Here is a 24,473-nt window from a genome sequence, read left to right as displayed (position 1 = left end):
CTCAATCATGTCCCCTCAACCGCTGTAGTCAAGCAGTTGCTTTTGATTGGTGTTTTTACTCCCACAGTTTATCCTCTGCTTGTGGATAGTATTTTTTAGATCCTTGCAGATTGTTCAGGGACATTGCATTGCCACTAATGGAGAAGTCCATCACCTTCGATTGTACCACAATGTATCAGTCTCTGTGTACAATGTTTTCCTGGTTCTGCTCCTTTCGCTCTGCATCACTTCCTGGAGGTTGTTCCAGTCTCCATGGAATTCCTCTACTTTATTATTCCTTTTAGCACAATAGTATTCCATCACCAACATATACCACAATTTGTTCAGCCATTCCCCAATTGATGGGCATTCCCTCGTTTTCCAATTTTTGGCCACCACAAAGAGTGCAGCTATGAATATTCTTGTACAAGTCTTTTTCCTTATTATCTCTTTGGGGTATAAGCCCAGCAGTGCTATAGCTGGATCAAATGGTAGATATTCTTTTGTCACCCTTTTGGCATAGTTCTAAATTGCCCTCCAGAATGGCTGGATCAATTCACAACTCCACCAGCAATGAATTAGTGTCCCCACTTTGCCACATCCCCTCCAGCATTCATTACTTTCCATACCTGTCATGTTAGCCAATCTGCTAGGTGTGAGGTGATACCTCAGAGTTGTTTTGATTTGCATTCCTCTGATTATAAGAGATGTAGAGCACTTTTTCATGTGCTTATTAATAGTTTTGATTTCTTTGGCTGAGAACTGCCTGTTCATGTCCCTTGCCCATTTGTCAATTGGAGAATGGCTTGATTTTTTGTACAATTGATTTAGTTCTTTGTAAATTTGAGTAATTAAACCTTTGTCAGAGGTTTTTATGAAGATTGTTTCCCAATTTGTTGTTACCTTTCTGATTTTCATTACATTGGTTTTGTTTGTACAAAAACTTTTTAATTTGATGTATTCCAGATTATGTATTTTGCATTTTGTAACTCTATCTAAGTCTTGCTTGGTTTTGAAGTCTTTCCCTTCCCAAAGTTCTGACATGTATACTATTCTGTGTTTGTCTAATTTTCTTATAGTTTCCTTCTTTATGTTCAAGTCATTCACCCATTTTGAATTTGTCTTGGTGTAGGGTGTGAGGTGTTGATCTAAACCTAATCTTTCCCACACTGTCCTCCAATTTTCCCAGCAGTTTTTATCAAATAGTGGATTTTTGTCCCCAAAGCTGCGATCTTTGGGTTTGTCATATACTGTCTTGCTGAGGTTGCTTGCCCCCAGTCTATTCCACTGATCCTCCTTTCTGTCTCTTAGCCAGCACCAAATTGTTTTGATGACCGCTGCTTTATAATATAGTCTGAGATCTGGGACTGCAAGACCACCTTCCTTTGTATTTTTTTTCATGATTTCCCTGGATATCCTTGATCTTTTGTTCTTCCAAATGAACTTTGTTATGGTTTTTTCTAAATCAGTAAAAAAAAATTTTTGGAAGTTCCATGGGTATGGCACTGAATAGATAGATGAGTTTGGGTAGGATGGTCAGTTTTTATTATATTGGCTCGTCCTACCCATGAGCAGTTAATGTTCTTCCAATTGTTCAAGTCTAGTTTTAGTTGTGTGGAAAGTGTTTTGTAGTTGTGTTCATATAGATCCTGTGTTTGTCTCGGGAGATAGATTCCTAAGTATTTTATTTTGTCTAAGGTAATTTTGAATGGGATTTCTCTTTCTAGTTCTTGCTGCTGAGCTGTGTTGGAATTATATAGAAATGCTGATGACTTATGTGGCTTTATTTTGTATCCTGCAACTTTGCTAAAGTTGTTGATTATTTCGATTAGCTTTTTGGTTGAATCTCTAGGATTCTTTAAGTAGACCATCCTGTCATCTGCAAAAAGCGATAAGTTGGTCTCCTCCTTGCCTATTTTAATGCCTTCAATTTCTTTTTCTTCTTTAATTGCTACTGCTAGTGTTTCTAATACAATGTCAAATAATAGAGGTGATAATGGGCATCCTTGTTTCACTCCTGATCTTAATGGGAATGGATTTAGTTTATCCCCATTGCAGATGATATTAGTTGATGGTTTTAGATATATACTGTTTATTATTTTTAGGAACGACCCTTTTATTCCTATGCTTTCTAGTGTTTTTAGTAGGAATGGGTGTTGTATTTTATCAAAGGCTTTTTCTGCATCTATTGAGATAATCATGTGGTTCTTGTTGGTTTGCTTGTTGATGTGGTCAATTTTGTAGATAGTTTTCCTAATATTGAACCAGCCCTGCATCCCTGGTATAGATCCTACTTGATCATGGTGGATGATCACTTCTGATCACTTGCTGGAGTCTTTTTGCTAGTATCCTATTTAAGATTTTTGCATCTATATTCATTAGGGAGATTGGTCTATAATTTTCTTTCTCTGTTTTTGTCCTGCCTGGCTTTGGAATTAGTACCATGTTTGTGTCGTAAAAGGAGTTTGGTAGAACTCCCTCTTTGCTTATTATGTCAAATAGTTTGTATAGTATTGGAGTTAGCTGTTCTTTGAATGTTTGATAGAATTCACTGGTGTATCCGTCAGGCCCTGGGGATTTTTTCTTAGGAAGTTCTTTGATGGCCTGTTGGATTTCTTTTTCTGATATGGGATTATTTAAGAAAACTATTTCTTCTTCTGTTAGTCTAGGCAATTTATATTTTTGTAAATATTCATCCATATCACCTAGGTTGGTATATTTATTGCCATATAGTTGGGCAAAGTAGTTTTTAATGATTGCCTTAATTTCCTCTTCATTGGAGGTGAGATCCCCTTTTCATCCTTGATGCTGTTAATTTGCCTTTCTTCTTTCCTTTTTTTAATTAGATTGACCAGTACTTTGTCTATTTTGTCTGTTTTTTTCTAGACTAGCTTCTAGTCTTGTTTATTAGCTTAATAGTTCTGTCACTTTTGATTTTATTAATTTCTCCCTTAATTTTTAGGATCTCTAGTTTGGTTTTCTTCTGGGGGTTTTTAATTTGTTTGTTCTCAAGTTTTTTGATTTGCATTTCCAATTCCTTGATCTCTGTCCTACCTAATTTGTTAATATATGCACTGAGGGATATGAATTTTCCTCTAAGTACTGCCTTGGCTGCATCCCATAATATTTGAAAGGATGTCTGGCCATTATCATTTTCTTCAACGAAATTATTAATTGTTTCTATGATTTCTTCTCTAACTATCCGATTTTGGAGTATCATATTATTTAATTTCCAATTAATTTTTGATTTGGCTCTCCATGTACCCTTACTGATCAATATTTTTATTGCCTTGTGATCTGAAAAGGCTGCATTTATTATTTCTGCTTTTCTGCATTTGAGTGCCATGTTTCTGTGACCTAGGGTATGATCTATTTTTGTGAATGTGCCATGTGGTACTGAAAAGAAGGTGTATTCCTTTTTGTCCCTATTTATTTTTCTCCATATGTCTATTAACTCTAATTTTTCTAATATTTCATTCACCTCTTTTACCTCTTTCTTGTTTATTTTTTGGTTTGATTTATCTAAATTTGATAGTGGTTGGTTCAAGTCTCCTACTAATATGGTTTTACTGTCTATTTCCTCCTTCAATTCTCCTAGTTTCTCTATTAAAAATTTGGATGCTATACCATTTGGTGCATACATGTTGATTAGTGATATTTCCTCATTGTCTATACTCCCTTTTAACAGAATATATTTACCTTCCCTATCCCTTTTGATCAGGTCTATTTTTGCTTTGGCTTTGTCAGATATCATGATTGCAACTCCTGCCTTCTTTCTATCAGTTGAGGCCCAAAAGGTCTTACTCCAATCTTTAATTCTAACCTTGTGTCAACCAGCCTCATATGTGTTTCTTGAAGTCAACAAATGGTATTGTTTTGGGTTCTAATCCAATCTGCTATTTGTCTATGTTTTATGGGTGAGTTCATCCCATTCACGTTCAAAGTTATGATTGTCATTTGTGGATTCGCTGGCATTTTGATATCTTCCCCTAGTTCTGACCTTTCTTCTTTAGCTATCTCCTTTTGAACCAGTGATTTACTTTAGGTCAGTCCCCCCTAGTCCCCTCCCTTGAGATGCTTCCCTTTCTAGCCCCTCCCTTTTTATGTTCCCTTCCCCTCCCCCCCTCTCCTTCCCTCCCTTTTTATACTCCCTCCTCCTTCCCCCTCCTTAATTTTCCTTTCTTTCTTGCCCTAATGGATAAGATAGAATTCAGGATCCCACTGGATCTAGATGTTCTTCCCTCAGATTTGATTTCACTGAGAGTAAGGTTTAAGTAATTCCACTTCACGCTCTCTTCCTCTCCTTCTCATATGAGAGTTCTTCCCCTCCCCTTCCCATGTGTATCTTTATATGGGAATGATTATTCTATTAAGTCCCCCCCCCATTTCTTGAAGTAAATCTTAGTATTATCGACGGTACCCCCCCTCCCTTTTCCTTTCTTTGCCCCCACTTTCCCCAAATCTTCTTAATGTCCCAATCTTTCCCTATGCATGTCTCTTCTAACTACTCTTATGATGCTACAATTTTTGAGAGTTACACAAAACATTTTCCCCACATATTAATATACATAATTTGATGTAAATGTAGTCCTTATAGAAGAGAGTTTGACTTAAAGAAAAAGATAAGATTTATCTCCTTTTCCCTTTCTTTCATATTTACCTTTTCATGTTTCTCTTGCTTTCTGTGCTTGGATATCGAACTTTCCACAGAGCTCTGGTCTTTTCTTAGCCAATGCTTGGAAATCTTCTATTTTGTTGAATGCCCATACTTTCCCCTGGAAGTATATAGTCAGTTTTGCTGGGTAGTTGATTCTTGGTTGGAGACCCAGCTCTCTTGCCTTTCTAAATATCATGTTCCATGTTTTGCGGTCTCTTAGTGTGTTAGCCGCTAAGTCATGTGTGATCCTTATGAGAGCCCCCCTATATCTGAAGCTCCTCTTCTTGGCTTCTTGTAGGATTTTCTCCTTTTCTTGGAAGCTCTTGAATTTGGCAATTACATTCCTAGGGGTTGTCTTTTGGGGATTTATTATAGAGGGTGTTCTATGAACCCTTTCTATTTCTATTTTGCCCCCTTGCTCCAGAACATGTGGGCAATTTTCTTTTATAATCTCCTGTAGAATAATATCATTTTAGTCACTTTCTTAGCATAATTCCAAATTGCTTTCCCGAATAGTTTGAACCGTTGAAACCTCCACCACGATATGTTCGTTAGTGTGTCTGTTTTTTTTACAATCGTCTTGATATTAATTACTTCTCAAGTTTTATATATTTTCCTATTTACCAATAAAATGAAACCTCACAGTTGTTTTGATTTTTATTTCTCTGATCAGTAGTAATTTATAGCAATCTTTTATGTTTTGTTGTTAATAGTTGTTCTTTTGAGAACTATTTATTCATATCCTGATCACTTACCTATGGGAGAATGTTTTTGATCATATATGTTTGTAACTAAGGTCTTAATAAATATGAAATTACTCCTCTGTAAGTAAATATTTTGATGGCATTATTGGTTATTATCCTTTTAGCCACTTGATTATATTTGAGATAATCTGAAAGGTACCTATGTCAGTTGTGAAGTCTGATTTCATCTACGTTTCTACTTTGTTAAAAGTGCTAAACTAATCTCAAACTTATGTTTTTCTAGTGGTACTATTATATTTTTAAGCTTTTGTTTCAGGGCTAATTATTTGAACTGAAAATTTGAAACAGAGCAGATGGAGGGAAGTGAAACCATGATATTTTTAAGGAGGGATGAAAAATGTTCTTATTTTGACTTCTCCAGGAAGTATTGTATTTTAGTAAGTATTAGGAGTTCTTCATCCAAATCTGGCTCTGAGTTAATCTTCTAACGAATATATTGCCCTGCTCTGAGATAGAACAGTAAAGCAATACTCATAACAGACTTTTTGATCATTTATCTGACTTCATTTCACATATTTTGTTCCTAATTTGTAATTTTATTGTCACAATCTTAGTTGTTTCTATTTTTTGTCTTTGGGGAATTTTTTCTAGATCAGTATGTAAGTACTAAAGAATCATGGATGGCAGATTATTGTAAACAGGACAAGGAAATGGATATAGTCAAATCAGAAGGTTGGATGGGCTCTTCTGTGGATCCTCCATGCTTCGGACAAAGTAAGATGTTTATCATATAAAAAAATGTCTAAGTCACCCATGCCCTCTATTTCAGTGTTTCACTGAGAAATTCAAAGCAGAATCATCATTCTTCATGCAAGAATCTACAGGAAATATTACCTATTCTCTGAAATTACTCTCTGCAACTGATAGATTCCTAGGACAAAATGCTAAACTTTCTGCATTTCATTGAGGTGAAAGGTCCTACATTACACAAATCTTAAACACATTCTAATAACTGTAATGTTATAAAGTGGTACTCCTAAAATTTTTATATGATCAACCTTTGTAAGATTGTTTCATGTTTTGAAATATTATTTTTCCTATGAAGCCAATGTATGACCAGTTGTAAACTCCATTGGAAACCCTATTTAATTTTCCTTGCTGTCGAGAATGATGGCTTGGATATATTAAGTATATGAAGATACTCAGTGTGTCCAATAAGAACCAAGAATTGTGTATGCATACCTCTGAATATATAGTAAGCTCATTTCATTCTTCAATAGCTCTTATTTTTCCTCATTATTGCCTCACTTTGAGCTTTGTTTTTTTAAGAGCTGAAGAGTATAAAGCTGAACAACGGTTTAATAACTAATTGTCATCCAATTGCAGCACTGTCCTAGCCCTTCAAGCTGTAATTTCTTTTGGGAAGTTGATGTGATTACATTTCTTGGCTGGACTTCACATAGCCCATGAATACTTCAGAAATAATCCATCTGGTCCGCAAACATGTCTTAGGCAGATGGGCTTTCTTAAGTGTCTGAAATATTTGAACTGTCTCATCTCTCCTCAGGGTGTGCAAATGGCCTTTTTCTGTATTCGTTGTACTTCTAGAAGGGAGAGACAAAGAAATATCAGCTGTGATTATTCTGTGTTCCCAGTGAGTTGCTTCTGAGAGTCACAAGGTTGTTTCAGGAGCCAAGGCCTTCTGAAATATTGTCAGCTTCAATTCTCTGTCTCTTCCTCTAGCCTTCACAGTTTATGTGTCAAGAAAATATAACAGTCTATCCAAGAAACTTCAGCCAACTATTAGAATTTGTATTATAGGCAAATGGCATTTTCAAAAGAAGCTTGTTCTTTGGGGGAATCTTCAATCCCCAGTCAATAGTTAATACAGCCACCAGTTGTTGGATCTTCACAGTTCATTTACTTTTTAATAGTTAATAGAAAACATATGTGCTAAGTGTCATTGATAAAGTTTATTGTAAAGTTATTTAGTTCTTGGCCATGTTAGATTTATAGATAACAGCCCATCTTTTCTTTATGAAAAGATCTATAAAAACATATAACAATTTCTAAGCCTTCTCCCTTTCCCCCAAACAGTTCTTACCTAATTCCCCTGTTAAATAGAAATCTTTTAGTAAGTTGATTAAAATCTTTAATTTTAGAATGAACAGAACATATAGGACTCTGATAAGAAATCATATTTCAAATGAATTATAACAGACATAATAGTCAAAGCCAGGTTAGAAAATTGGAGCCCTTGGAATTCATTCTTCACATGAGATCTGCTCTGGTGGGTTTGCTCATTTCTCAGATGTCATTAAACAGTGATTAAGAAGACTTCAGTATGACTTTGGACATAATCGTTACCTTTATTTATGAAGGTCATTGATTCTAAAGGATGAACCATTTGTCTTTGTAGAGTTGATGAATTTTGGAGCCAACAAAAATAGAGAGTAGTAACTCCAATTTGAATTTTAAAAGTACATATTCAAAATTATTTTTTAAGTGAACATTTTCAAAGTTATCAAAGTGAGGCAAATAATTAGTAGAGTCTGTTTGACAATTGGAAATATATTGACTTTTTTTCACTCACTGTTGGAGACACTGTCTTACCTTACAGAATTTAAATGAAATTTTCTTCACCACTGCCCTTTCTTATACATTTTTAAAGTAATTTTTAAAGTCATATAAGTATATGTACAATTTAAAATTCAGAGCCTTCAAAAAGCTTTAGTATGTTAAATAATGTTTCTTTCCCTGATTCTGAAGGAGAGTATATCAGCTGCCTTACCAATGGGAAGTAGCTTAGCCTTGGAAAAAAAATCTTGATCCCTTAGCTTAGTGTTTTAATAGCTGCTGCCCAGCTGCATGGTGCCTGCAGTGTTTGTGCAATGTCCTTTATTCACATTTTTATTAGTGATGGAGGTGAATCTGCCTGTTTGCTGTCTCTTTCTTTATCTGCTAACTTTGTCTTTCCTGTCTACCAGGCCTACCCCTTGTCTACCTTAGGACTAGGAGTACAGCCAGTCTGACTAACCTAGAGCACCAGATCTATGCTAGAGGTACAGTACAGCTGAGGGAGGGAATGCATGGCTGCTGTGGTCTTCCAAATGTCTTGCATAATAATCCTCTCTGACTTATAGCTGACTTTTTTTTTTTATCCTGCTTGGGACTATTTCATTTTAGCAAGAGCAGTAAGAACATTTGACTTACCATTAGAAACAAACTAAATATTAGTTCTGATGTTAGATCTTTTCCATTCCCTTTTTCCTTCTGGTGAGGGGCAAAAAACCCAAAACTCCCTTCTTCTAGTATATGCCAGTTATGGCATTACACAAAAGGAAATACTACATTAACTGGTGGCCATGTTTCATGTTGGAAGACTCACAAATGATGGGAAAATTCCTCCACAAACTAACATTACAAATCTCTTTGTTTATAGAACACTTGGTAAACATTTATTCTTATGGGAATGCAAAGGAATTTCTGAAAGATGAGACATTTAAAAATCCTCATGCTATTCCTAAGATAAAAATTTCTTATAGTTTTGAATTAGGTACATGTGGTGCTTAAGAAATAGGGGAGAAAATATTCTTCATTCCTGTCCATGATCCTAGGATCCATTGGGGCAGGGGAAAGGGGGAAGAAAGTGTTAATTGTCCAGGTATCATATTAGGAGAAAGAAAACAAAAAAGAGGAAATCATAATTTTGATTCATCATTTCTTCATTGTTTTAATTGAATGCACTTAGTTGCAGCTGGCTACTGGGGCACAATGGAATTTTTAAAAGAAGCAGTTTTGAGAGAGTCCACCCAAGCGTAAAAAACAGAGGCATCAGTGAAATTGTGGCAAAGGAATATGAGGGAAAATTTTAAAGAAAGAAGTACTTTGACATTTGTACATCATTGCATCTTTTTGAATTTTTCTGGTTTGTGTCAATTCTTGCAAATAATTTGAGAGGCAGGTAGCATGACACAGATTGTTATAAGTATGGAAGTTCATATTCAGAGTGTTAATATTGTTAGTAGAATGAGAACTAGAATCCAGATCTTCTAACTTCTAATCTAGTGGGTTTTTGTTTTTTGTTTTTTTTACTACAAATTGTTCACAGAGTAGAAACCTTGGGCTTTGTTTATAACAACCAGATTAATAATTTGAAACAAATCCAAAGGGGAAGACATTCATCAGTTTGTAGCCAAGTGAAGTCAAATTAAGATATGACTAACTTGAAGTTTTCTCTTATTTTCTAAAGAGATTATGGTCCCTTGAAGCAAATTCTCTAAAGCCATCTTTTTTGGTGGCCTTCAGAGTTTCTTTCTTGTGTTGCATGGCTAGAGTCCAAGCTCTGTTTATTTTGGGACATAATATGGGAGCTATTTGGTCAACTTGACTTCTCCTTGGCATTGGTTTGGGCTGTTGTAGTTTGTGTAATCAGTGGTTTTCTCATTAGGTAAGTGAGTGTCTGAAGTTTGGTTTGGTATGTCTGACAAATATAGGCAGTTTTGTGACTTAGGCAGTGTGCCTAGTCATACCTTTTTCTTTTAAAAAGTTGCTTTAAAAAATAAAGATCTATCTCTCTTTTCCCCACTTCCTCTCCTTTCTATTAGAGAAAGTAAGAAAAACAAGACTCCTATCACAAACAGATATAGTTAAGCAAAAAATGAATTCCTCTCATTGACCATGTCCAAAGACTGATTGGGGCACTTTGAATTACTCCCCTTTCTATCAGGAGGTGGATAGCCTATTTCATTATGATTCCTCTGAAATTGTTGTGGGTCATTTTGCTTATTAGAGTTCCTAAGACTTTTGAAGTTGTTTTAATATGGTTGTTAATGTAAAAATTGTTCTGATTCTGCTCCCTTTACTTTGCATCAGTTCATAAAAGACTCTTCAGATTCTCTGAAATCAACCCCTTTACCCATTTCTACCATTTCTTATGGCATAGTAGTTTCCATTACATTTATATAATTTGTTTAGCTATTCCCCAATTGATAGACATTCCCCCAGTTTCTAATTCTTTGCTTTCACAAAAAGAACCATTATAAATATTTTGTACATGTGGATCCTTTTCCTTTCTTCCTTGCTCTCTTTGGGAAATACTTGTGGTAACAATATCCCTGGGGCAAAGGATATGCACAGTTTAATAGCTTTTTGGGCATAGTTCCAAATTGCTCTCCAGAATGACCAGACCAGGTCATAGTCCACCAGCAGTGCATTAGTGTGCCTGTTTCTCACAATCCTCCCAGTATTTGTCATTTTCATTTTTTTTGCAACTCAGCCAAATCCAATGGATGTGAAGTGGAATTTTAGTGTTAAAACTAAATACACTTGAATGTAATGGCTCCTCATATTTTGTTCATTATAAATAGTGATCAAAGTAATTTGTTACCTGTTTTTTTTTTTTAATGTAATTTGCAAATGGAAACTTATAGTCTGGCTCACAGTGGGATATGAAAGCACATCTGGGTTCTTTTTCTGATAATTCTCTTACTATAATAAATGCCCTCTTACTTCAGTCATAGAGTAGGAGGTACTTTTCAGGTTTCCATAGTATATACTGTTTGTCCTTCATATGGCTCTTAGATTTTTTACTTCCTTTTTGTTCTTGTCAGTAGCCTCACAATTGCTTCTTAGCTTTATGTCTCCTTGACTAGTAATTTACACACACACACACACACACACACACACACACAAAATTCCCCACAAAACTTGAAAACTCAGGGAAGCTTTTAATGTGAAAATAGATATATGAAAAGTAGAGAATGTATCTTTGATAATACCTGAGATTCTCAAAAATGATCGACTGAATAAATGATGGAGATATTGTATAAGAGAGACAGGAGGTTAAGTGTTATCCACTGGAGATTTTCAGTTTTTAGCATTTAACTGCATGCTGGAACCTGATGAGCTCTAGTGGTTGTCAAAACAGAGGCTTGCTCTAACTTGAAAGTGCTTGTCTAGAAACACTTACTGTATTAACTTCTGAAAATATTTGATGATAAAAAAAGGATAATAAGAAGGTTATTACTTTTCAAATGGCAGTTATCTCTTCTTCCCATTAGCCTTTTATGAAACCGCCCCCATGCCTTCACTTAGAAGGCAGTAAAAATCCGCGTGGGCTGTAGATTATTTTTGAGCTTTTGTCGCCTAGAAAAATGTAGTCCTACAAGGTGAATTTTATTTGGTTTTAGTTGTCCTCCTTAGTCAGAACTTGCTACTACTGCCTCCTAATGCCATTTTATACACAGTAGGTATGAAACCAGTTAAGAATGGGTTTTTGTTTGTGTATTTTCCTTTTCATTTATTCTTTTTGGAGGGAGCTGGTGAGTAGGGAGAGGGAATTCAATTCAGTTTGTTTTTACTGTTATCCATAATTGCTATTGAGCAGAGTGGTCTTTAAAAAGGAAGTAACCTTGTCTCTACTACTACTAATATCACATCAGTCTGGGAAGCAGAGATTATAATGATGATAGAGATAAGAGTAGCAACAGTTCCTGTATTCCTTCACAAAGTCTTCCATAATTATTTGGAAAGATTAAGAATCAGCACCCTAATGGTTAAGTGTTTTTAATGGAGAGGAATTCTTACCTGCAGGAGGCACTACTCTTAACTTCCATTCCTAGACTCTCATCACCAACTCTTAATATTCACTGTCCCCAGGCCAACAGGATCATCAGAGCCCTCATACGTGACTGCCCTCTTCTGCTGCCTAATAGATAGGGAGATGGAAGACAGAGAAGTCTCTATCCTTATGGTAGGACTTGGAAATATATTGAAATACTAATTTAGAACTCTGAAGATAGTCTTTCTAATTGAAGCATTATTATTTATTGTGTTTAGGGTCTGTAATACTGCTAGTGCTATAATTCATAGAGGCTTTTTGTGGTTGTCCATGAAATCAAATTAGCTTTTATAAAACTCTATGAGTAAAATGTCTTCTGATTTCCAAAGAATTAATTTATAAAGGAACTTTTGTGATCCTATTCATTTGCAAATTGATGACTGCATATATTGTAAGTTTTTTTTTTTTTAAGACTCCTATCTTCTGACTTAGAAATTTTAAGTATCCATTCCAACGCAGAAGAGTGGTATGGGCTAGAATTGGAGTTAAGTGACTTGCCTATGGTCATGTGCATAACTAGGAAGTGTCTGAGGCTAGATTTGAACCCAGGACCTCCTGACTCTAGGTTTGGTTTTTTATCTACTGAACCACCTAGCTGCCCCCATATATTGTAATTTATAATTATCTGATTATTTCATGTGAGTTAATATGGCCTGCCTAACTAGTTCATAGGTTTCTTTGAGGATAGAAACAGTATCATATTATTTTTGCATTCCTCAAAGCATCTGGCATAGTGCTGTGCTTATAGAAGGTTATAGTAGTGTTCATCAAATAGAACACAGAAAATATCCCTTTAAAATGGTTTTTTGTTTTGTCAAGAGGAGCAATAGTGTTGAACACTGTGGTTTTTTTTTAATTTAAATTAACTTACTTAGTCAATTTAGAACATTATTCCTTGGTTATGTGAATTTTAAAATTACTCCACCCTACTCAGACAGTGCCTTACGGGAAGATAAAGTTATAAACTCCTGATTGAACAATGAAAGTCCCCAACTCTTACCTTATAGTAAAGCTAAAACCTTAAGCTGGGTCTATTTTTAGATCTAATACAGAAAAGGTGTTAAGTACCTGTAAAGGTTAAATTAGTACCTAAAAAGGTCAAGTAACTTACAAAAGGCAAGCTTAACAAAGAGGTGTGAAGTACTCAGAAGATTTAATCTAACCAGAGAAGGTGAAAACTAAGAATGGGCCGTCCTGGGGAAAAAAGGGTATACTGTAATTGGTAGATGTGAAAATTTAGGGTTGGTGATATAAGAGAAAATTTCTTTAAAAGGAAGGGGTAAAAAGTCAGGAGACAATTTAATTCAGTTTGGAGAGTAATTTCAGTTCAGAGTGGAAGAACCCAGCTTGGAGATGGTCTTGTGGTGAGTGATAAAGACTGACTCGCTCTCCCTTAGGCCATGGCCTAGGTCTTTTCTACTGCTTGGCTCAGCCTGAGCCAGAGCAGTTTAAATTAATTCTCTCTCCTTCCCTTAATTCCTTCTTTCTTTATTAATTAAAATTTCCATAAGTTCTAGCTGACTTGGGTATTTTCATATTTGGAAATTTCCCATGGTGACCACTCATTTTAGAATTTAAGTCAAAACACTAAAATTATCCTTACAGTTTTGGTGTTTACAGTTTCAAGAATCATATTATTTCCCTCCCTCCCCTCCCCCACCCTTCCCATAACTGATGCACAATTTCATTGGGTATTACATGTGTCCTTGATCAAAATCTATTTCCATGTTGTTGGTGTTTGCAATAGGATGTTCATTTAAAGTCTACATCCCCAGCCATATCCTCTCGACCCATGTATTAAAGCAGTTATTTTTCTTCTGTGTTTCTACTCCCACAGTTTTTACTCTGAATGTGGAGAGTGTTTTTTCTCTTAGATCCCTCCTAGTTGTTCAGGATCACTGCATTGCTGCTAATGGAGAAGTCCATTACATTCAATTGTACCATAGTGTATCAGTCTCTGAGTATAATATTCTCCTGGTTCTACTCCTTTCACTGCATCAATTCCTGGAGTTTCTTCTAGTTCCCATGGAATCCCTCCAGTTCATTATTCCTTTGAGCACAATAGTATTCCATCACCAACATATACCACAATTTGTTCAGCCATTCCCCAATTGAAGGGCATCCCCTCATTTTCCAATTTTTTGCCACCACAAAGAGCACAGCTATGAATATTCTTGTACAAGTCTTTCCCCTTATTATTAGAGCACTGTTTTAATTTTACAGTTACATATTATGAATGGGCTGATAGAAATGATGGGGAATCTCACAATATAAACAAAACTTTTTAATTAAATAATGGTTTTCAAATCAGGTTTTAAATATCTCAGTGTCTTGATATGGTCTTTTTTCCAGTTCATTTTGGTAATTTACACATCTTTTGGGGGTTTACTTTTCTTGCATCCAAAGGAATTAGCACCTGCAGATTGAGGTATGGATTATACTTAGCTCAACAGTATAGGAGAGTGTGAGATAGGAAGTAGTGATACTGACTTATGCTGTGCTCTATATTAGTGTTTGAGGCTAATTCATTCCATATTGGATAATGAATTCACAAGGTTAGATGACTTGGAACTGGAGAGAAATTAAGTAGTTAAGATTATTTGTCCAAGGCCACAGGGACAGTATTTAGGACTGGGATTTGAACTCATATCCTTTAAGTATAAATTTGTTAGTCTTCCTTCTATACCATTTGTCTTCCTGCCACATGCTGTATAGCAAAGAGTAAATCACAGCTTTTGAACCATGTTTTAAATGGCTCAGTGTCTGATGCAGTCCATTTCCAATTCATTTTGGTTATATACACATCTTCTTGGGCTTTAGTTTTTTTTTTTATGTTCCTTTTCTCGTTTGTGCAGATTTTACTTTGGGACACCAAAGTTGTGGGGTGTTTCTTTTTGGAGAATGGGTTTTCTAATGGCCTTTCTTGGTTTTCCCAACACAGAGATGAAAACTCCCAAGCGCCGACAACCATTTGTCCCCTTTGCTCTGCGGAATCATACAGGGTGCACCTTGTGGTTTGCCACACTAACAACAACTCCAACCCGGTAAGGAACCTTGAGAAGATTCCTCCATAAATTATATCTGTCCTTTTAAATGAAATTTTGGGAGGATCAGAAAGGTGAGATGCAATAAGAAAGTTCATTTTGGTAAAGGCAGGCTTACTTGGTAGCTTGAAATATTGAGATTCTGGTGACACCTAAAATATATACACAGCCTAAAGGAATTTTATAATAGCTTTAACCCTCTTCCAATCAAAAGGTCATGTTCAAAATGTTCTTTAATCATTTGTCATTTGCATTATTATTAATATTATTTTCCTTAATGATAATGAACATAATTATGATATAACTAAGAATTTAAATATTTTGTTTTGCATCTCTAATAGACTTTCCATGTAACATTACATATATTAACTCCTTGTATTGAGCTTTTTTCTTCCTGATCCTATTATTGGATACTAATGGTATATATCCCTCAGGGCCTGGCAAGTGCTCTGTACCTAGTAAGTGGTTTCTAAGTGTTTGTTAGAACAAAATGAACATATTTTATTGAAAGTGAGGATCAAACAAACCAGACATGAATTAAGGCAAAAGGTAGGGGCCATGGGAAGTTTTTTCTTTTTTAAAAGAAACATTATGTTGTTGCTTGATCGAATCCCAAACTAATCTTTTTTCATTCTCCAAAACTCCTGAAAACTTTCCTGACAAAGAAAAATAAAATTGATCTCTGATCTTATAATTCACTCTCTAGCCCAGATGGGATTGGGTGGTATTGGGAATAGTAATGACATTTCACCTAAGCCAAGTGAGAGACCTTTTGTAATAGTTTTCAGCCATTGAAAACTTGGCTCCTTGCAACCTGGAAATGCTAATCTTCTTAATATAGTAATAGAAATAGATGAATCTATGCAGTCAGGTGTTTTGAAAGTGCATTTTTTTTTCCTTAGGTTAAGAGCATAGTTTACTAAATGTGTTAATGCTATTTCCTTAATAATAATAATTATTCTCATAATTATTATTTTATCCAGTGCCATTAGGTTTACACAGCTTTTTATGTGTGTCATCTTATTTGAATTTCATAGAAACCCTGTGATAAAGTGATGTGTGGGCATCGTTATCCCAGTCTGACAAATGAGGATTTGCCCATGATCATGTAGCATATTAGGTATCAGAGGCACTAGTCACACCCAAGTCTTTATTGAGTCCAAGGCCAGTGCTTTCCACTATAACATATACTGTCTTTCATTTCCCCTTAGTGATTGTTCCTAGCACAGCATTTATTGAATATATTGTGTACTCAATAAAATGCTAATTTATGTTGACCTTTTAGTGCAATAGTCACTGATATCTACTTTTTTTTTTTTTAAACCCTTACCTTCCATCTTGGAATCAATACTGTGTATTGGTTCCAAGGCAGAAGAGTGGTAAAGGCTAGGCAATGAGGGTTAAGTGACTTGCCCAAGGTCACACAGCTGGGGATTTTCTGAGGCCAGATTTGAACTTAGGACCTCCTGTCTCTAGGCCTGGCTCTCAATCCACTGAGCTACCGAACTGCCCCCTGATATCTACTTTTAAGTTAAGGTTAGTAAGAACTATCTGCAAAATTCAAGCCGATTTTTATTGATACTTAAGATTATTGCTTTTATAATCTTTTTAGATAGACTATCTCATAAGGTCAAGATCATAAATCTTTTGTGTGCCTTGGGTATGCACTGTCTGTTGGAATCTTCTGAGTGTATTTGCAGGAGAGAGATATAGTTATGTGTGATTTGGTTCCAGAGCAGCCTTGTCTCACAGTGGAAGTCCAGGACTGGTTCCAGAGGGAAATAGAACGTTCCTTGATGATGCCCACAATGTCAGTGAGTGGCGAGAAGTCCTTACAGGGGAAGAGATTCCTTTTGAATTTGAGGCAAGAGGAAAACTAAGGCACAGGTAAAGAACACTCTAATTCCTTTATTGCTTTTTTTTTTAAGAGGGAAGTAGGGGAAGATGAATAACTGGATAATTTCCTTTTTTTCACTTAATGATTTTTGTGGATTTAAAAAAATTGAATAAAGACTACCTTGGAGACACATTTATTGTATCCATTTTCTTTTAGCAGTTGTAAACATATTGTATGTTTTTTCACTAATTGTAACAGAGTTGTCACAAAATTTTTAAATATTCTCCAAATGAATTGTTAATTATATTATCAAGTTCTATAAAGTATTTCCTTGATAATTTTATTGGTATAGCATTAAAACTAAAAATTCACTTTAGTAGTACTATTTTTTTTTTATATTGACACAACCTAGTCAAGGGAACTTAATAATCCAGTGGCTATTTAAATTGTTTTTTTAATTTTTGAAGGAGCACTTTTTAGTTGAATCTTTATAAGTATTTTGTGTGCTTTGATAGAATGATCTTTAGATAATTACATATATGTGTTTTTATATACACATATGCATGTATACATACTCTGGTTTTTTGAGGATTTATTTTGTAGCCTGTGACTTTGCTGAAGCTATTGTCTCTAAATAAATCATCGTGTCATCAGCAAATAGGAATAGGGATAATTTCTTCTTCTTTCCCTATCTTTTGCCTTTAATTCTCAAAATATTCTCAAATCAAAATTTAAAAGAAATTTACATGTATCGCATGAGAGTCAGTGGGCTATATAATGTCCAGAGTTGGTCTCAATAGTTAGGAGAAGCTGTGTTAAAATTTTTCCTCTTATACACACTGTCTGTGTGCTTCTAGCTGAGTCATTTAAGTTCTCAGTATCCTAGGCAATTCTTTAAAGATTATAGATGCAGAACAGTTCAAGTAGAGGAAATTTCTGTTCTAGGAGTTCCTTTGTCAATGAAAACATAACTCCAGTTAACCCTCCCCCCCCCCCCAAAAAAAAAGAAACAGTACTTGAATTTTAGATCCTGTACAGCTTCTTCACATTTGGGTCATAACATCATTTATTTCTTAATGTTTTCTAGACTTGATTAGGGGAATTTTGCAAATTTAGTTTACTTAGATTTGAGTAAGGCATCATACAGAGTATCTCATACTATCCTTATCTACAGGATGGACAGATGTGGGTTTGATTTTGTGACTTCTGAATTTGGTTGAATGGCTAGATCCAGAGAGTAGTCATCAGTGATTCAGGGGTAGCTTAGAGGAGTTTTGTAGGAAAGTTCTCCAGGATGAGCCCTTGACCATTTCATTTAACATTTTTGTATTAACTTGATAATTGAGCACATGACTTTCAAAATTTGAGATTTCATACATACCATATATATGTGTCTGTACATATATACATATAGGTAGACATATACACATAGGTACACATATACACATAGATGCATATGTATATGTATGACATACAGTGTAAAGAGAGAAGGCACAGAGTAGCAGTGTAGGAGGAGAGGAAGAGGGAGAAAAACTGGGAGAGGCCTATTGAAGACAGTGGTATCTGAGCTGAGTCTTGAAGGAAATCAAGAGACAGGTGAGGAGGGGAGAGTGTTCTAGGCAAGAGTGACAGTCAGTGATGGAATGGTGCATAGGAAGAAAAACAAGGCCAGATTGACTAGACAGTAGTGTACATAAATAGAACACTGTGCAGTGAGCCTGGCAAATAAATACTAGCTAACAGATTGGACTGCTGGGTGGTACAGTGGATAAAGTGTTGAGCTTGGAATCTAGCCTCAGACGTTTTCTATCCATGTGACCCTGGTCAATCCATTTCACCCTTTTTGCCTCAGTTTCCTGATCTCTAAAATAAGCTGCAGAAGGAAATGGCAAACCACTCCAATATTTCTGCCAAGAAAATCCCAAATGGGGTCATGAAGAGCTGGATACAACCCAAAATGACTTAACAACAAAACAAATTGATTGAATGTTTGGGGCAAGAAAGGCGATAGTTGTGCCATCCTGTGTTCTGGTCAGACCACAACTATGATGTAACTAACATTCATTTGTGTGTGCCACATTTTTAGGAAAGCTTTAAGCTATAGTATCTATAACCAAGATGGGGAAAGATCATGCCTTATAAGGCCTGTCTAAAGACACTAGGGAGGCCTATGGTAGACCGTGGTATTTGAGCTGAGTCTTGAAGACAATCAAGAGACAGGTGAGGAGGGGAGAATGACAGTCGGTGATGGAATGGTTCATAGGAATAAAAACAAGGCCAAGAAGCATTTATTCAGTGCTTCTTGTATGCCCAAGCATTATGCTAGATACTAGAGATACAAAGACAAAAGATAACCACACCCAGAGCTTACAGTCTGTCCAGGGGAAATTACATATACATGTATAAGTACATACAAAATGCATCCAGAAGGAGGTCACAACACAGTTATTTGGAGGGGAAGCACTAGCAGCTGAAGTTATCAGCAAAGGCTTCCTGTAGAAGAAGATATTTGAATATAGCAGCAAAGGAAACTGGTGATTCTAATAGGCAGAGGTGAAGGGGGAATGCATTCCAGGCATGGGACACAGCTAATGCAAAGCCCTAGAGACAGGAGATGGAATATTATATAGAGAAACAATAAGAAGGCCAGTTTGGTTTACCTGTAGTGTATGTGTGTGAAGTGGAGAACTAATGTGTAATATGACTGGAAAGGCAGGTTGGGGTCAGGTTATAAAGAGCTTTAAAGGAAAAGAATTTGCTTTTGAAACTGAACATTATAGGGAACCATTGGGATTTATTATTTTAGAGATGGGGGTTACATGGTCTCATCTCTTTTTTTGTCAAATCACTCTGGTAACTGTGGAGGATAGACTGGAGTAACTGACTGTTGCGATAGTTCTGGTCAGAGGTGTGATGATGGCTTGAAATAGGATGGTATTTGTGTGAGTGGGGAAGGGGTTGATGTGAGATTTTGTGAAGGTTAAAAATGCCAAAGTTTGACCATTGATTGGCCATGTATAATGAATGAGTAAGGAGTTGGGGGTAGCGGAAAGGTTTCAATATTTAGCTTAATTAAGAATAAAACTTACAGAGGATTTGGCCCAGGGGCTCCCTATTGTCTCTAGACAATAACTACATTTAGCTAGCCCTTGGCCTCTCTTCTCCCTGGCTCCCCCATTGCTCTCCATGTGTCTTTCCTATTGCTCTCCTTCATGGATTCAGTTTCAGTTTCACTGGTCTTCCTCTTGGCCTTCACCTGTGGGTCACTCATTCTAGACTGTACTCCTTCATCCCTTAGAAGCCCAAGCTTTCTTCATAGCATAGCTCAGGACCCTGTTCTGATACAAAGCCTTTCCTGATGCTTCCTCCAAGGATTAGTTATCACTCTCTTTTAAAATGACTTTATATCACTTTGGGGATATTTTGTCTTATATGTCTGTTGTATACATACCCCATACTTCCTGGAAGGCAAGAACTTCCTCATATTTGTCTTCATGTTCTCCCAGATTTTGCATAGTGCTTTGCCGTTAAAAGGTCCTTTGTTATTATTTGTGGAATTGAATTAAATTAACATGATGGGTGGTTTCAAATATTTAAAGAGCTGTCATGCAGAAAAGACTCTTGCTTGGCCTTAGATGGCAGAACTGTGATCCTAGTATAAGCATGAGGGCATGATAGCAGGAGCCAATCTTGGTGCCAAATGACCTCACACCCTAGAAGGATGACTTTGGACAAGTTTTCTTTGAGCTTCCTCATAGAATGCTTGTATTTCCTATCTCATAGGATTGTGGTGAGGAAAGCACTTTGTAAACTTTAAGGGGCTATAGAAATGGAGGATATTGCCCTGAAGGGGCAGGTATGGATGGCCTGTGATCTCTCTCATTGGCAGGGATGCTTCTATCTCCAAGTGGAATAGGCACTTTGCTTTGGGTTACCCATACTCCTCTAGAAGGCTGAATGACTATTGTTGGGACTTCTTATTTAGGGCCAGGATATAGTAGAATGCCTCAGTGTTCCTTTTCATATGTTTATGATGTTTTAGAATTATTGACCATGTGATCATACAGACATCCCTTCCTAGGATTAGACAGCTCAATTCTTCTGTGGCAATTCTGTAGCACACCAGCCTTTGAAGAAAGAAAACTTTTCTGTTTACTTCTATATGCCAAGACTTGAATTTTCTTACTCATGCATTAACTCCTTATAAGGTTCTTTGGGTTAGATTACAACATCTGAATTTTCATTTTCTGATAGACAAAATTAAAGAGTAGTTATAATTAAGTTTCTCCACATAGTTCCTGTTGTTAATAGGAGCTTTACAACTTCTCCTTTTCCCTCTTCAGAAAGGCAAAACCAACAGACATAATAAAAGAACAGATGAACGAGGTATCTCTGTTCTCACTTTCCCCTTATGTAGAATGGAAGATGGCAGGGTTAGCCTGGACTTTGGTCTTCTTATTTTCAGTAGTGACTAGGGTGGCTTGTCCTACAATGGGTCTATGAAATCTTTTAATTGATTGAATTGTTAAAAAATGTTGGGAAATTGAACAAAACTCCAAAAATTGTTGAGAATCAATACTTTAGCAGATATCGAGTGAGCTTCTAGGAAGAACCAGCAGGGGGAGCAGTTTGCAGAATGACTTCATGTTTGGGGCCCACAGGGATGTAGTAAGAAGAAAATGTTCTGTCATTAGGTGGCATATGAAATAAATACCCAGTGGATGTTGATTGTGTTAAGACAGTATTTGGTTTTTGAAACTATTAGTGGTTATTTTCATATAGGGCTGAAATTAAGTACTTGGACCCAGCCTTCCAGATCTGTGGACTGCTGAGTTGCTTTTAGTATACATATGCAAAAACCTTGATCCTATGGTGAATGCTATGTTCTATTATTTCTTATGGCTGTTTTAGTGTATGTTTGTACTCATTGGCATGGGTAGAAAAGAGTAATGTATTACTACATATCTGAAAGCCACTGAAAATTTATCTGTGAAAAGACATCTTTAAGGTTTTCCCCGAAAACTTTTACAGAAAGTTGTCAGTGAGTCCAACTACAAAACTATTTCTGTTATATTAGACAGGTATGATCTGTTTTTATCTCCTCCCTCTTAAATTTTTATGTTTTGTAACCTACTTCTACTCCTACATTTCTTGAATTCATCAATGTAAGTGTACTTTGTTAATTCTCCCCCCTACATACTTCAGCTTTGGCCTCAAACCCAGTTCCTTATTTGGAGCTTCTGGCTTGAATTAGAGAAAATCTAAAATAGAATTAAATGTGTAATTTCCTCCCATTTCTCCTGTTCTTCCTGTTGCCTTTTGCTCTGATTTCTACCAAACACTTCAGTGCTGAGACTTGGAAGGTCTCTCTCATGTAACTCTTACAACTGAAGCCATAATGCTTGACAGAAGAGCCCAGAAAAAATACCCAAACCGTCATATATTTTCAAGGGCGTAGCTCTATTATTGAAGTTCTATTACAATATTTTTACTTTTCTATTGATACTTATTTAAACTTACCTCATGTTAAAGAAAGAAACCGAGGCCTTAGGAGATCTGGTCAATCAAAATCAGCAATCTTATTTTGAGAATGCCAAGCTAGATTGTCTCTTTTGCCTTTGGGCAAGTCCATTCACCTCTACAAGCCTTATTTTCCTCATCTATAAAGTGAGAGGACAGGATGAGATGGTCTCTAAAGTTAGCAAATCAGTACTCTTTTTTTACTGGCCATTACAGGGCTGAACTCCTTGTTTTTAAAATCTATTCCTGGAGCAGTTTCTCACATAGGTCTTTGTGTAAAGGCTAAGTTAAAATGGAAATATCTTCTTTTTCCTGTTTTCTTAAGATAGGGTTTAATCCTCCCTCCCTTTTTGCATCCCAACTGACAGGCATACTCATGACCTTCGAATCCACCAGTTGCAAGTAAGAGTGAATGGCTGGGAACAAGTGAGCCCTGTGTCTGTGGACAAAGTGGGGACCTTTTTCCGATATGCTGCCCCTGACAAAAATTCATCATCTTCCACGGTGTGTGCTTGTTGGGAATTGGTGATAGCATTGTCCTGGTTTGGGTGACAATTCTCCCATGTAGCTACATGGCCAAATAGTAAAAATACAATGGCTAGCTTCCATTCTAGTGAGATTTGGTTATTGCATATTCTATTAAGTTTAAGAGAAAGATATGGCATAATTTCACATCAGTTACCAGGAGTGATTCACTTTGTAAAAATTCAGTTTGTAAGGGAATAAGCATTTTTTTAAGCACCTACTATGTGCCAGGTACTGTGGTAAGCACTTTATAAATATTATCTCATTTGTTATATGTTCTAGTGCCCCTCAATACTAGAAATACCTACTTAGTGGGGGAGATTAAAGCTATCATTGTGATAATCCTTTTATTGCCATAGTCATAGAGCCCTTTAAAGTTCACCAAAAAGAATCTATTTAGTACAGAGAAGTTCGAAAATCATACTTAGACCAATTAAAGGCTAATCTCATCAGGAAAATTGAGATTGAAAATTGTGGTCTAGTACATGGTCTGTCCACCTTGGAGACAGTTTTTAGACTGTAGTCTAGCTAGACATTTACTAATTTACCAAATACTCATTAGCATTGTTATCTACAAGTCTTTCTACTATCTCTTCCCTTCCTAATTCTTATTAGAGACACATGTAGGCATTTCCCTGCCCACTTTCCCAGCCATTTTAGATTCTCATCATTCATCTTCATGCCCACTCTCATCTTCTGTCTTTTGCTGATCTATGCTTTATAGTATTTATAGACTTATTTATAGTATTGAAAGTTACAGGGAAATGCTTTTAGTAGCATCTCTAATAAACATGTCAGTGAAGTAGGAGTCTTGGGAGACTTAACAGTTATAGCTAATGCAGACTCATTTGCCTGTCATCAGCTGATTCTTAATGATTTGGGACTACTTTCTCATTAATTTCCCACTGATGAATAGCTAATTGCTAACCTTCTATACCCAATGCACCTTTCCTTAGGTTTGTGTCCATCATGAACATTATACAATGTAAATTTATATCTTTCTTCCCTCTAAACCCTACAAATTCTAGTTTTCTTCCTGTGGAACTTGAGTGCTTTCAGTTCATCTCTGGCAATGAAAGTAATATTCAAATTAAACTTTATTACTCCATTCCCCCAAATACCTGAAGCAATGTATAGTTTTATGTATTAATGTAAATTGCAATTTAATGGGCAAACAATATTCAATATAATTTTAAGTTGGACTATCTTCATTTTTTATTAGATTTCATTTGGTAGCATTAGCTGATAATCTGATATGATATTAGTGTTTTCTCCCTTCTTTCATGCCTTCCTATGTACCTTCTACTCAGTAATAGGCATTTTGTAAGAACAGAAACACTTTATCTAAATGCATGGAAGGAACTTATACTTAATGAAATATTCTAGTGAATTTTGAGACCAGGAATTGTATTATTAGTCTGTGCAATCCCCAAAGTGCCTGGCACATAATGGATATTTAGTGAATATTAGTTGAATGAATAAGGGAACCTTATGTTGAAGATAACTACTCTCCTAATTTAGTCTGTTAATTCAGATGTTCCTTTAATGAATTTTCAAAAAATAAGGTATTAGGATTTGTTGCTTT

General features: G+C 35.9%; 1 protein-coding gene across 6 annotated transcripts in view; it reads left to right on the top strand.

The window, feature by feature from the left end:
* The window catches only part of VPS13D (vacuolar protein sorting 13 homolog D), a 415,828-nt gene that overhangs the window by 144,949 nt on the left and 246,406 nt on the right, over nucleotides 1-24,473 (top strand). For 5 of the 6 annotated variants that reach the window (XM_007491755.3, XM_016422198.2, XM_007491756.3 and 2 more), the window contains 5 exons: nucleotides 5,992-6,114; nucleotides 8,328-8,402; nucleotides 14,904-15,006; nucleotides 16,741-16,893; nucleotides 22,732-22,867. In XM_007491755.3, the coding sequence (XP_007491817.2) occupies nucleotides 5,992-6,114; nucleotides 8,328-8,402; nucleotides 14,904-15,006; nucleotides 16,741-16,893; nucleotides 22,732-22,867 (590 nt within the window). The remainder of the gene's footprint in view (nucleotides 1-5,991; nucleotides 6,115-8,327; nucleotides 8,403-14,903; nucleotides 15,007-16,740; nucleotides 16,894-22,731; nucleotides 22,868-24,473) is intronic. The other variant, XM_007491757.3, reaches the window with a different exon arrangement.

This window comes from Monodelphis domestica, chromosome 4 (assembly GCF_027887165.1).
Source record: "Monodelphis domestica isolate mMonDom1 chromosome 4, mMonDom1.pri, whole genome shotgun sequence".
Taxonomy (NCBI): Eukaryota; Metazoa; Chordata; class Mammalia; order Didelphimorphia; family Didelphidae; genus Monodelphis; species Monodelphis domestica.
Note: the sequence above shows the minus strand (reverse complement) of the source record. Positions and strands in the feature narration are given on the sequence as shown.